This window comes from Falco punctatus (genome assembly GCF_963210335.1).
Source record: "Falco punctatus genome assembly, chromosome: 5".
Taxonomy (NCBI): domain Eukaryota; kingdom Metazoa; phylum Chordata; class Aves; order Falconiformes; family Falconidae; genus Falco; species Falco punctatus.
This window is the reverse complement of record NC_137584.1, coordinates 91,116,556-91,130,044: the sequence shown is the minus strand read 5'-3', so window position 1 is coordinate 91,130,044 and position 13,489 is coordinate 91,116,556. Positions and strand designations below refer to the sequence as shown.

General features: G+C 45.2%; 1 protein-coding gene across 17 annotated transcripts in view; it reads left to right on the top strand.

Annotated features, from left to right (window-relative positions):
* CHGB (chromogranin B) overlaps positions 1-13,489 on the top strand; it is a 111,614-nt gene that overhangs the window by 35,770 nt on the left and 62,355 nt on the right. For 5 of the 17 annotated variants that reach the window (XM_080388577.1, XM_080388574.1, XM_080388593.1 and 2 more), the window contains 3 exons: positions 245-306; positions 996-1,107; positions 3,573-3,742. In XM_080388577.1, coding sequence (XP_080244703.1) covers positions 1,013-1,107; positions 3,573-3,742 — 265 coding nt within the window. In that variant the 5' untranslated portion in view covers positions 245-306; positions 996-1,012. Of the gene's footprint in view, positions 1-11; positions 307-992; positions 1,108-2,658; positions 2,769-3,572; positions 3,743-13,489 lie in introns of those variants that run through there. The other 12 variants (XM_080388590.1, XM_080388589.1, XM_080388572.1 and 9 more) reach the window with 7 other exon arrangements.

The window sequence follows — 13,489 nt, the reverse complement described above, 5'->3', positions numbered from 1 at the left end:
GTGATCCAGAGGGGGCCTGGTCGGGCCTGAGGGGGCCGGGGCGATCCTGAGGGGGGCCGGGGTGGGCCTGAGGGGGGCCCGGGCGCTGCAGCCGCTTTTCTCCTCAGGAAGTGGCAGCGGGGATGAGGCGAGGCGCGGGGCTGTGGAGGGGCCTGCCTGGCACCAGGCCTGTGGGGGCTGCCCCATGGTTTTTCTGTTTCCTTTTGCAAGCGGTTGTTGAAATAATGTCTGTCTCTGCCTGCAGGAAAGGGAAACGGGACCGGGAGGAAGAGAACCCTCTCTCCAGCAGCCCCACAAAAGCAGCCGGTAAGGCCAACACCCAATGCCTGCCACCATGGTGGTTGCACGTCACCCAGCAGGCGTTTGGGGGTTCCTGGGAGCACCGCAGTGCCAGTGGTCAAGGGTGACCCGGAGGAAAATCCGGTTTCCTTCCAAAAATATATGTCCTGGTTGCTCACTGAAAATAATGAGGTAATGGCAGAGGGTGGGGAACAGGATTTGGGTTTCGTGGGCCTGTGGCTTGCTCCACATGCCAGGCTGCCTTACCACACATTTCCTGGTCAGGGTTTGACAGCACAGGCTTATCAGTGCTGGCGTCAAAGGATGGCTAGATAAACCTGTTGGGGGAATACCTGCTCCTCTACAAGAGGGAGTGAAGGATGCCAGCTATTACTGGCTTCTTTCCTTTATAGGTTTTGAGTAAACAGCCCACCTGACAGCTTCTTCTGAAGAAAATCTTGGGTTTATTTCTAGTGTACCCACCCCTTTGCAGGAGGTCTTCATTGCTGTCAAAAGATTCAAGGGCATTACTAGATGTGCTGTTTCAGATTCCTAGAAAAAAACTTTTCTCTGTGCCAGACCCAACAAACGGCAGTATATGTGATGAATGACAGACTGTTGACGATTGGCATATGTGCTTTGAAAGGTCACACCGTCCGTCAGCCAGATCAGCTGATGTGAAGCATGTAAGTGACCTGTTTGTTTCATTCCAGCAGGCTGGGACTAACAAACTATGAAGGAAGAAGGAGAGGATCCTGAAACAGGAACAGACTGTTTGCTCCTGGACTCTGTCCAAGGGGACTGCTTCAGCATCCGTGCGGTTCCCAGGTATGGCACCAAATGTGGCTCTTTCATATGCCTGAAGGCTCCGGGCTGAGCTCCTGTCTTGCTTATCCTCACAAAAAAGTCTCGCCATCAGTTCTGGGAACAGGACTGCCACATACTTGATTTAGGAGGACTAGAGGGAGCTGTTCCAAGGGATTATTTGATTCATCACATGGCTGCACATGTTGTTAGCCCTGTCAAGGCAATATGAGGAAGGAGGCCAGCACAGGCAGCTGGCAGAGATGGCCAGGATCACAGCAGCCCATATCAATGACAGCCTTAAGCTGCTGTGATACCGCATCAGCAGCTCCTCTTGCTATAATCTCCCATTTGCTCTTGGAGGGATAGGTTTGGTTGGGTTTTTGGTATGGTCTTTGGGGTTTTTTTCCAGACCAAGGACTGAAATAGGCAGTTTTGTTCTTTAAAATATCTGTGTACTTAAAAAGTAGCAGAAATCATGAAAACAGTATTTGAGGAAAGTTTCTCCTTCACTGTGTTCCTTACTCACAGATCATTTGTGTTTTGGGACATGAAAAGCAATGGAGGAAGAGCTTCCCCCTGCAGTGACTGTTGGGGAGCAGAGGGTTTTGTACTTTCTTTTGGTTTTAACCTTCCACTCTGCTTTTCCTGGAAGCTTTCTGTGAATGCATTGACCTTGCTTGTCACTCTGAGGCAAAGCAGCTGGTCTCACAGCCAACATCTCCACTCTGCTCATTAGTGAGTTAGCATTCTGAAGAGGCCAGAGGTGCATCTTAGCTATAAGTTTACTCAAGACAGAAGCACCTAAAGAATGGTGTTGACTTAAAAAACAATCTGCATGGGGGTATTTACTTCATTTTTCAGTATTAATCCCTTCTAGGGTTTCCTTTGGCCCCTGGGACTGTGACATTCCTCACTGATAGTACCCCTGAGATAAGAGTGTGTTGCCTTCTTCCTTTTACAGAAGAGGAAATACATGTGAGCCTGCAAGGTCCCAAGCCGTTGCCCAACCACTCCATCTGGTTCCTCTCCTACCACTCCTTACCAAAATAGCAGAAGGATAGAGCTGGTGGAGGGGGCAGCCATAATCTGCTTTTTTTATTGCATATAAGTAGGCAAAACGTTGAAAGAATAAACTTGCACAAAAGCTCCTGGATTCTCTGTTAAGAACTGGGGACTAAATTCACATTTCACAAGAAACACTTGTTCTGTCCATGTTTTTTTTTTATGAAAAGCTTAAATCTGTTACTTGAATGAGGGAAAAAAAGATTATGTCAGCTCACATTTACCCCACTCTGTCTCCATCAGTGCGTGGTGGGTGTTAAAGTGAAGCTCCTGCTTGAAAGTCTTTTTGGCATAAGGCCTTGCAGTAAGGAGTGGGTCAGCCTAGTGTTCCTTCACTGGTGTTGCTGGAGGTGTGAGCTGGTGTACAGCAGCGCTCTGCCCGGAGCCTTTACTGTTAGGGAGAGTCTCAGCTGCGTCACAAGGGGTTGTGCAGGGTGACTAAAAGCTAGTGGCTGAGGTATCGGGGGAAAATTGAGAGTGTTTGGGGCTCTTCTGCATCTTTTCTTGCAGATGGCTTTTCTTGAGAACCCCTGTTACTGAGTCAGTGCTAATCATGCTTCAGCCCGTGGATTCCTGTTTGCTCTCTCCATCTGTCCTTCTGTGAGCTCCTGCCCCCCCAGGTTTGTGCCTTTCACTCCTCTTCTGCCCCAGACACTTGTGTGGCTGTGCTTGAAGCTGTAGGACTGGAACACTTTGGTTTCATGTTCTCCAAAAGAGTTGCCCATCCACTGTGGCCCCAGATGTTTAGCTGAGTGGCACCACCCCTGTCCTGCTATCCACCCTGTTGTGTGTTCCTGCCCTCAGCAGTGGTGGATTGGTTGAGGGAGCTCAAGAGAAGGATGTCAGGATATGGGGATGCTTCAACCGCAGCTTTCCAGGGTGCTGTGCACAGGGTATAGAACACAGCTGCCCACACAGGAAATCCTTGCCGTCCCTGTGAGACTGAGATTACCAAATTACCAAGATGCTTCTTCCTTCTGCTAGTGAGCATGATGAACTTCATGAACAGAGCCAGGAGAAAGGGGTTTAACTTGTGACTTCTAGAAGCTTTGGTAGAAAGGGACCCTGTAGAACCTGTTTCCTTTCAAATTGCACACATAATATACCTTGAAGGGAATATACTTCATAGCTTTCTGGTTGTGGGGCCTGAATCTGTACTTCTGGGAAGTCTCTAAGAAATCTAGATTTCTTGTGGACTTCTAGTTATCTTGCTTAGGGCTGAGGCCTGTTGTCTATGAGTTTTGCTGTTGTTCTTCCTTTACACCTTTAAATTTCCTCTTACTTTCTTAAGTGAAGTAAAAGTATGCTAGAACAGCTTCTCTCAGCTCATAAAGCAGTGCAAAAATGTCAGATCATTTGTGTTAACTTCTGCTTAGTTTTTCATGCTCTAAAAACTCAGCTCAGTTACATTTGTGTCTCTGCAGTGGGACCATGGAAGGAAAGGAGATGCCACCAAGTCATAACTCAGAGGAGAGCACAGTATTGGACCTACCCTTTGTTTGTGATCTAGCAGAGTGCTTTCTGCCTTCACACAGCTCTGAAAACAGTGAGGAGCTTTTCCTTTCTGTGGATACTTTTCCCTCTCCACCCACAGGTAAAAGCTTCTGCCTCTTTACATGCTCTTTTTCTTTAGCCAGTGCATTATCTATTTAGGCAGTGTGTCATTTGACTGAGTAACCACAGCCTGATGCTGGTGCATCTGCATGTCTTAAAGCACAGTTTACCAGAGCTACAGTCTGTTCCAGCTTCACAGATTCCGTGTGAACTGAATCGATGAGGCCCAGGAACTAAGAGGATACCATCAGCTGCTAATGTTTTGACAACGCTGTTTCTTCCTGTTTAGTGTGTTCTCAGAGGAAGAGAGTTACTTGAACTAACCCACAGAGCAATCCACCAGACTTTAGTAGGAAATACTGTCTCAAATTGCCATAGTCAGTAAAAAATGTTTTTAAACTTTTCCTTATGTTCTTCATGTGCTCATCATGTATCTCCCAAGCATGAGCTAGGGATGTGGCCTCTGTATTCCTTTACTTTAGAACTGTAACAGTGAATGTTTGCTTGTGCTAATGGCCTGTGTGAAGAGATCTGCTTCAGTTCAGCTCTTGGGAGGCAGCCGTTTCCTCACTTGAAGGAGGACTGATTCCTGCAGAAGTGGCATTTTAGGTCGACCACTACTCCGTATTCTTAGGAGTAATGGTGTATCGGAAAGATAAAGGGATAGCTGGCACATTCTGATTACTACATCCCTCAGCCCGGTCAGTGTAAATACATGGCAGGAAGTCTGAAATTGAAATGCATGGGCCCAATGACACTTCTTGCCATATATTCATACTGGCTGGACTGAAGGTTGTAGTAATTATATTTAATATTGTGGGGGGAAAATAAAATCTGATCAGCAAATAACGTGTGGAGATAGTTTGTCGAGGCACCTGCGCAGGTGAAATGTCAGTGATGACATTTCTGGTTGCTTTGGAGTCTCAAGTAGTGTAAAATTAGAGTTTGGCTCCTTTTCTTCCTCTGGCACTGGGTGGTTTACTTCAGCCTAGTTCCAAGAAGTAGGAACTTGGAATTTGTTGTGTGAGTTTTTTGGTCGCAATTCCACTGTTTTGCATGCTAAACAGGTAAGCACGGGGATCTACCAACTGATCTAGCTCTGTTGATGTTGACTACTTGTCTGTGCAGTTGTCTTAACCTCTAATTGTGGGACATCCAGAACTGTAGTGACATCCACAAACCAATCCTTGCTTTGGTTTTCCTGTGCAGACCAGGAAGTCACGTGTCTTATGTTACTAATAATGCAGATCTTCTACTGTAACCTCTAGTTTAAACCGTGACACATATCACATTCCATGATCCATTTGCCGTTAGAGGAATAGTGTATCTGGTTTGAGGTTTTGCTTTATTTTTTGTGCCTGAGTGCTGACCACCACTACAAGGAATGTACTGAGCAAGCTTTTCCCGCTGTGGTGGGAGAGGAGCATGGGGAAGTTCCTCTAACTTCAAAGGCTGGGAAAGCATTTGTCTACTCAGATTTCACAAGTCCTGTGTCACAGGCAGGTAGGAAGAAATTCTGGGAGCTGTGAGGCAGTTCCTGCAATGTGTGTAATGGTAGCTCAGTTGCTCAAATGCCATTTAGTGTGGCTCAGGGCAACTGAGCTTGATTGGTCTGATGAATGGGATACACAGAAGTGCATGACTGCTCAGCAGTCGTAAGACTGGTCTGAGGCATAGCAGCAGTGACGTATGTGGAAGTGAAGACAGGCAGCTCTAAACCGAAATGACAGCATTGGGCAAGTGGTTTACTGTGCATGTGTGAAGTATGTAGCTGAACCTCAGTACCAAGGTAAGCTGAGAGGCCGAGGTCCTGCCTCCTTGCTGTCTCCAATACCCTCTGGTGTCAGTGGGGATTTCAGGTGGCTGGGAGGGCAGATCAGGCCTATGAACCCTCTCCTTCTTCGCTTATTTTAGAGACCCCTCGCAAATGAAACCACTTGGCAGTAACTGTGGGATGCATAATGTAAAGTGGTTCCTTACTCCTGCGAGTGAAATAACCAAGTATCACATCAGACCCAATTCAGGCTCTGAACTTCCTGGTTCCTTTCTCCATTTAACAGCATCAAACCAATATACGTACTCACTTAAACTCTCTTTCTAAGCCATTGAGTTTGGTCAGTGTGGCAGAGGAGGCAGGAGGACAGTTTTAAAAGCAGTGCCTGTGTCAGGTGTTCTTGGACAAGCAAGTTCTGTCAAAGGTATCTTGGCAAAGGAAGCTCCTGTGCTTGTTTGTTTTCTCATGAGACGTTGTAAACTGCTGCTGTGATACAAGATAATTTAGGAGAGCGGGGTGGCTATAGCTTGCACCCCACAGTATTACCAGAAGATTGCGTCCTGGGGTTTGGGCAGGATGCATGATGAGTGTTCTCATGAAACTTGAAAGATTTTTGTTAGGGGTGAGGATCTTCCCTAGTGATTCAAAAGCATTTCCAAAAGGGCGTTAGGTCTCTGGGAATGTGACATCTCTGGGAAAGAAGCAGACTGACAGGACAAGCTGTGTTTTCTGACATCTGCCACATGAAGTGGCCTGAGACTAACTAAAATACCATGTCATTCGAGCCTCAGTAGTCGGAAATGGATATGGAGGTATTCCCGGTACCTGAGTCACTAGTAATAGGTCTTAGCCTAGAGAGGCTCTGTCACTTGTAATAGCAGGAGATAGTACCCATTAGCCATGAAAAGAGGCATCCCTAGGCAAGAAAACAGTAGTCCTGTGGGAATACTACTAAATGTCTAAGTTATGTATAAATAAGTGGGTTTACAGTTTGTGCGGGAGTGAGGGTTCTGCTATTGCAACAGACATGCATACTTTTAGCTTATTGTCATAGTGAATTCAAGGGTTTAAGTGGTGACAGACTGAGAAAATTAATTTGGATCAGTGAACCTTTCAGTATGCTTCCTTTTTTTTTGTTTACTCCATACTGGAAAATAATTTAAAAAATCATTATTCGTTTATAGTGTTTCTAATCTGCATCACTCGGCTGCACAATGCTGCAGCAGCACCTTACTACTTCCTCTGGATTAAGAAAAGTTGCCAGCAAAAGTTCTTTCTTGGCAGCGCTCAGGTGTGTGTGTGGGAAGGCCTTAAATTATTTGGATCTATGTTTGAAGGGCAGCTAATAAAGGCTGTTTCCAATCAAGTAAGGCACTGGCACAGTTGCTTTTTCTTGTAGGGCACTGAACCAGAGCATACCAGGGACAGCAGAAACATAGGCTTGGCCGGGAAAAGTTGTTGCCTAAGAATGGATTAGAAAATAGGTTACAGATGTGCTCTACAGATTGGAGCAGGCAGGGTCCTGGGCTCTGGCTGTGATCTGTGTTCTGGCAGAGCTGGATTTGCCAGTGCAGCCCTGGAGTGATTCTGCCAAGCTTGGAGGCAGCGTTGAGCTTGGCCATGGCACCATGCCCGTCTGAAGCATGGCAGAGCTCAGCCGCATTTGTCTTCGTGGTCATTCCATGGGGCTAGCAATCTTGGGAGGGTGGGTCTCCTTGTTTGTCCTGTAGTTTCTCCCTTAATCGCTTAGTCTTTGTAATGAAAAGTAGTTAAAAAGCTGTGTCCTTAGGAGAATGGATGGGTAGACAGAGTCCCCCAGTGGAAGAGAAGGTACACAGAAAACAGTGTCACAGGAACAAAGAAAATGAAGAATGGCAGTAGCAGAGGAAGGATGATGGTGGAGAGATGGGGTGGTGAAGGAAGACAGAGTTCACTGTGTGATTGGAGAGGCCTGTGTGTATCTAAAAGCTGGCTAGCTTTTGAAAAGAATTCAGTAACAAAAGCCAGTTTGGAAGGATAGAGGTGTTCAACCTTTAGTTGCCTTTCCAAAGGCACTCTTTGTGTTCCTGCAGTTTGCTTCAGGTTTGAGCCCAGGCTTACCTTTGGTTATTTTCCATGGACTGCCTTGACCTCTCTAACGCAGCAAGAGTCCCAGGCTGCCCCTGATCGTGCCTCTTTATTCCTACTCCATCCTTAGCACTGGTACCCGGGTGGCCACGTGAGAGTCAGCGCAGGGAACTGGCCCAGGAAACTTGCTGGGCAGCCACGTGAATATTTGTGTGGATGAGATGGGGACAGCTGCTCTTTCTGGAAGCAAGACAGGTATATGCCAAGGTGCAGCAGTGTGCAATGTGTCCAGTCTTTCAAATGCGGTTACAGTCTTTCCAGAACAGTAATTTCTGGAAAAAGTAGTGTTAGAGTATTAATTGCTTTTCCCTTGTGGGGACCCAGGCTGTAGGTTCTTTTTGATCAGTTGTGGATTCTGTAGGCTTTTTTCAAAAATAGCCCATTTGAACAAGTTGTGAGAACTTGTGGGAGATGGAGCCAAACCATTTCAGTGGAGACTCACTGGCTGCAGGCAAATCGGTGAGTCTGGGCTATGGCACTGCTGCTGACATTGCCGCTCAAATCAAGAGGACATCTGATCACAAGATTAACCCAGTTTAAAGATAAAAGCCATCACAATTTTTGGACTGTTGCAGGCACATTCTGGATTTTCAGTCAACCAAGCATTTACGTTAAACAAAGCTGAGATTTCTAGCCTGTTAACACAGCTTTCAGTTCTATAGGCAATTGGGATTCTGCTGAAGAAAATGCTATACATACCCAGTGAATTTACATACATACAATTTTGCAGTGGGTCGCTATGTCTTTTATTAGCAACTACAGAGTCACGCTAATGTTGGTGCATGTGTTCTGGCTTGTCCTTAAATGCTTTTTGCTGTTTACCACGTCCGCTTGGCTGTCAAGAGTTGCTTAATCTCTTCTGCAGAAATGGGTCATGTTTACTGAAGAAGCCTGGCGTGGTTCGTACATTTTCTGTATGGGAGTTGTGAACAAGTGCTGGCGTAGAAGCTGAAAATGAAGGGTACAGGCTGTACTTACCATGTCAGCCACAACCTTTCAGAGGTGGTGCTTGGTGGGCACTTGGAGATTCAATTCAGCCCTGAACTCAGTGTATAGAAATTATACCTTGGCCGTCTGAGCTACCACTGCTACCAGAAGTTGCAGAATTTCCAAAATGGCTTTTTGTCTGGCCATACTGAAGACAACCTGAAGGCTAAAGACCTTTATATATAGTCTTATTTAAGAGGTCTGTGTAATTTTGTAAATCCAGAACACGCATGATATTTCAGACTGAGCCAAAGCTGAGCTAAAAAGGACTTGTACTTGCACTCCAGGCAGCTGTGGTTAGGTACTGAAACTTTTGATAGTCTCCCTTTACCAAAAAGATCACCTTAAGAATATTTTACTTTTTGGCTCAATGAGGAGGTGAAGGGGAGGGTGCTCTACCAAGGTGATTTGTGCTGTTACGGTCTCCTTCAATTGCAGAAAGTGAACATGCTCTCCTACTTGCAAACCCACCTCAGTTTGAAGCGTAATCCCAAACACAGTGAGAACTAATTGTTTTTTTAAGGCAGGTGACCTGTGCGTAACTGCCTTGGCCTTGATGAAGAGCACGGTTGCTATTGTGGGAATCGGTGGATTTGTACTGGTTTTGGTTTGTTTCCTGCTGCCCTCTAGTGAGCAATGTTACCCTTTCTGATCCCGCCAGGCTTGCACGCTTGGAACTTGGAGGGCTGGTGATTTTTATTTTTCGTCACCTGGTGGTGGGGATGTATATCACTGTACTGAGCTCAGTCCTGTGTCAGTTTACTGCTTTTGAGAAATGATGCTAAAAAATCCCCAAAGCTGGTTTGGGAATACTTCTGAGGAGTGTTGGCTGCTCATTGTTTACTGCGTGGATCTTGGCATAAGGTGACTGATGTTGCCTGTTGATGAAGTATTTTCCTGTTCTCAGAAGTTTCAGGCATCCAGTCAGAATACAGAAACAATACTTAAACACTCAAGTAATTAATTAACCACAAATCACAAGTGATGAACAGCAATTAAAGTGAACAGTGTCTAAATAATCCATTGATTTAAAATAGTCCATCTAGACTATTCATATAATCCTTATAAATAAGAAAAACATAAAAATCAGGCCTGTGTCACAACAAATATGAGTAAGGCAAAGGGCTACATTTTTCAGCTCATGGATTTGCAAAGAATGACTCAGTCAGATATAATGCAGAGCTTGTCAGAACGGATTAGTTTCTTCAGTTCTCTTGAGTTCTTAAAATGCATAAAACAGAGGCTCTCTGGAGGGCAGCCCCACAGGAGGAGACCTGGGGTTCTGGGCTGACGGCAAGCTGAGTGAGTCAGGAGTGTGCCCTGGCAGCCAAAGGGGCCAGCGGTGTGCTGGGGTGCACCACAGTGGTGTGGCCCCACCTCAACTGTTGGTGCAGGTTTGGGGGCCTCAGCATAAGGATGACATCAGAGCACTCCAGTGTGCCCAGAGGAGGGTTACCAAGATGGTGAAAGGTCTCAAGGGCGAGACTTCGGAGCCGGAGCGGCTGAGGTCAGTTGGTCTGTTCAGCTTGGAGGAGAGGAGGCTGAGAGGTGCTCTCATCGCGGTCTGCACCTGCCTCAAGGGAGGCTGCGGAGGGGACAGTGCTGATCTCCTCTCTCTGGTGACCAGCGACAGGGCACAGAATGGAATGAAGCTGCGTCAGGGGAAGTGCAGACTGGATGTTAGGGAAAGGTTCTTCACCGAGAGGGCGGTAGGTCACTGAACAGGCTCCCCACAGCAGTGGTCATGGCACCGAGCCTGACAGAGTTCAAGGATTGTTGGGGCGACGCTCTGAGTCAGATGGTTTAGTTCTAGGTGTCCTGTGAGGAGCAGGGAGTTGAAGTCGATGATCCTTGTTGGTCCCTTCCAACCTGAGATGTTCTTTCTTGTTATTGTCTGGGAATAGCCTTCCTACTTCTACCTGTTAGAATTACAGCTGTGCTGGGATCTGATTTTGTTACAGAAATAAAGACTCTTTAAAGCTTGGTTATTAACCTTTTTTTGTGTGCAACTGTCATTTTTTTCAGCCTTTCCAAAAGTTCTGTTTTTAGCAGCTTTCTCTTTTGTCCCTGATACTGGTATAAACATCCAGTTATTTGTCAAGGCAGGTTATTTGTTTAGCTTATGCAAAGAGAAAAAGCACCTATTTTCAAGCGAATGTGTATTTTTTTTTTATTGATGATTTTTAACCAAGTACACTCTCAAATATGATCCAAATACTAGATTTTTCATAATACTTTAGTCTTCTCAAGAGGAAAAAAAAGGTGAATTGTTCCAAATGCTAATAATTTTGTAAAGATGTTGTGATCCAGTGAGGCAGATGCTCAGTGGACTTGAATTTATGCAGCTCTGCTGAAGTCATAGGCAGGCCCTTGGGTCAGGTAACTGCATGGCTCTGGTGAGAGTGGCAACATTACCTTCCCAGGCATCTCTTTGTGGCTGTGTTGAATATTCAATGAAGCTGCAAAGTGAAATGCATGCTATTTTACATAAGAGGAATACAGGGAAACCGCGTGACACAAAAAATAAAGCACTCAGCACGACTGCTTGGCACCACTGAATTGCTGAAGGTCTTACATCTTTTGTAAGTTAATTTTTCAGGAACGTGTTACATAAAGCAACACCCAAAAATAAATCCTGGAAGAGAAAAAGTGGTTTGTTCTTCACAATCTGAGGAAGAGAACTAATCCCATTTTAAGAATTAGAGCACTGTACTTAATAAGGGAAAAACTGCAACATGTGACTTGCCTTTTAGACTTCAATGCTTCAGAGTACCTCTGTGTTCTGTGGAAGTGAATAGTTCATACTAAACCATTGATAATTAGAAATCAAGTCCAGAGAAAATGCTTCAGTAACAAAGAGAAGGAGTTGTGCTTATGCACTGAAGTTGTCTGATGGGATTCTGCAGTTCTGTGTGTAAGAGAGCTTGGTAATTTGTCTCTTGGAGGTGCTAGGGAACAACTGTGCAGTGCAACTGCATGCTGTAGTCTGAGGGTTTGTATTGACTTGTTTGGAGTTGCATATTCTGCTCAGACTGAGCTTTCTTCTGCTACCCAGCTCATATTTTTTTCGCAGAAAAAGAGGATTTGGTAGGTTCACTCTCATTAGGCATATAGTTTCAGCTCTATCCACCAATCTAATTACCAAGCTTTTCAGCATGGAAAGAAGTATAGTACGTGTTGTGCATGTTATCTCCGAATCCTTCAAAAGTGCTGGCACAACACAGAAGTTGGTATTTGTATATTTCAGGGTGACTTTGAGGGACCATTACTGTTGTTTCCTTTAATTCGTTGCTTTTAATTGAGTGTATAGGCTAGTTAAACCCTTGCCAGCCTCTCTGTGTAGAGGCAGAAACAGAATGGGTTGGTTTCCAATTTGGGAGGCTCACATCAAACTTCACACGGTGATTTCTAAATCGTTCCAAGCTTCTAAATGTTTCTAAGTTATTCTAAAAGTTGGTAGGAGTTTTGTTTTCTCTGTAGAGACAGTCCTAAGCAGTTGCCTGTCAAATTTGTAACTGGATGCTGTGGCCTCGTACTGGGAACTGCTGCATGATTGCTGTAGAGCTAGGAGCTAGTGGCTCATCTGCATGGTAACTTTGGGAGTGGGCCTGACCTTGTAACAAATTGCCATTGCTTAATGAGTCACCTTTTGTTAATAAGTGCAACAGACTAAATATCTGTGGCAGGTCATGGGGGTGCTGGTTTGGGATTCCTTTTTAATGTTGTATGTGTGCATGTGTTGGTGGTGCTGGACTTGGAGCTTCTCCAACTCTAATGAAGCATGACAGAGATGAAGTTTTTGTTTCTGGTACTTGACGGTAACTTTTACAGGTAGGGACTGACACAGAGCTCCTGGCTGATGCCAGCTAATGCTGGTTTGTGTCTGTAGAGCATAGCCCTGCAAAGATCTGAGTGACTGTGCTTCTCCTGACTGTCCAGGGGATTGGCTTTTCGGCTTCCTGCAGGAATGAAAACTTTTCTGTGCATTGCATTGATACATTTCTTCAAGCTAGCAAAACATATCTGTGTTCTAGTATTTAATGTTAAGTCCCGATGGGGAAGAGGGGAGACCATGTGGCTGTTTGCCAGCTGCTTAACCAGGATGTAGTTCAGGTGAAATCTGATAGCAAAGAATGTATAAGATGTGTGGTCCGAACCAGACTTCCAGAGGAGTGGTCTTTTTCTTTTCCTGAAATGACCATTCTGCAAAGATGTTGCCATGTATTTAAAGGGTGATGATATACCTAGGATTTCTATACCAGTTAATGAGCTGAGGCAAACAAATATGCCACAAATGCAAGACTGAATGTGTTTGTTCAAAGCCAAATTCAGCTCTTTTCCCACATTTTACAGTCCTTTTCTTGTCAAATCAGTCACACTGACTGCTGTAGGTCTGCTCTGTTACCTTGGGCATGGGTTTTCCCTGCTGTGGTCTGTATTTTTTGCACCTGTGGGCTCTGTGTGTCTCATTTGCATGGTTGATGATCTCTGTGGGGCAGCGACCATGCTGTGCTCCATAGCTGTCTACTACACAGAGGACAGTAGTCTCTAGCTGCCTTCTGTAATAGCAAAGCCCAGCAGCACCTTGGAGTTTTGTGACCTAGGTACAAAGAACCTGTTTTAAACTTTTGAAAGATGTTTATTTAGTCCTTGTTTGGTCAGAGAAGGTGAAGCAAGGTTCAGAGTGAGGAACAGTAAATACTCCCAATGGAACCATTAGGCCATAAATCAGAGAACACACTTGTCCCATTCACCATTGAGAATAAGACATGTTTCTGAGGTAGCTCATAACTTAGATTATTTTCCATTTTTAATGTAAAATCCATATGTTGTCAAGATGATGCAGAGTTGCTGCGGTGCATTATATGATCTAGAGCCTGGATATAGAGTTGCCAAACG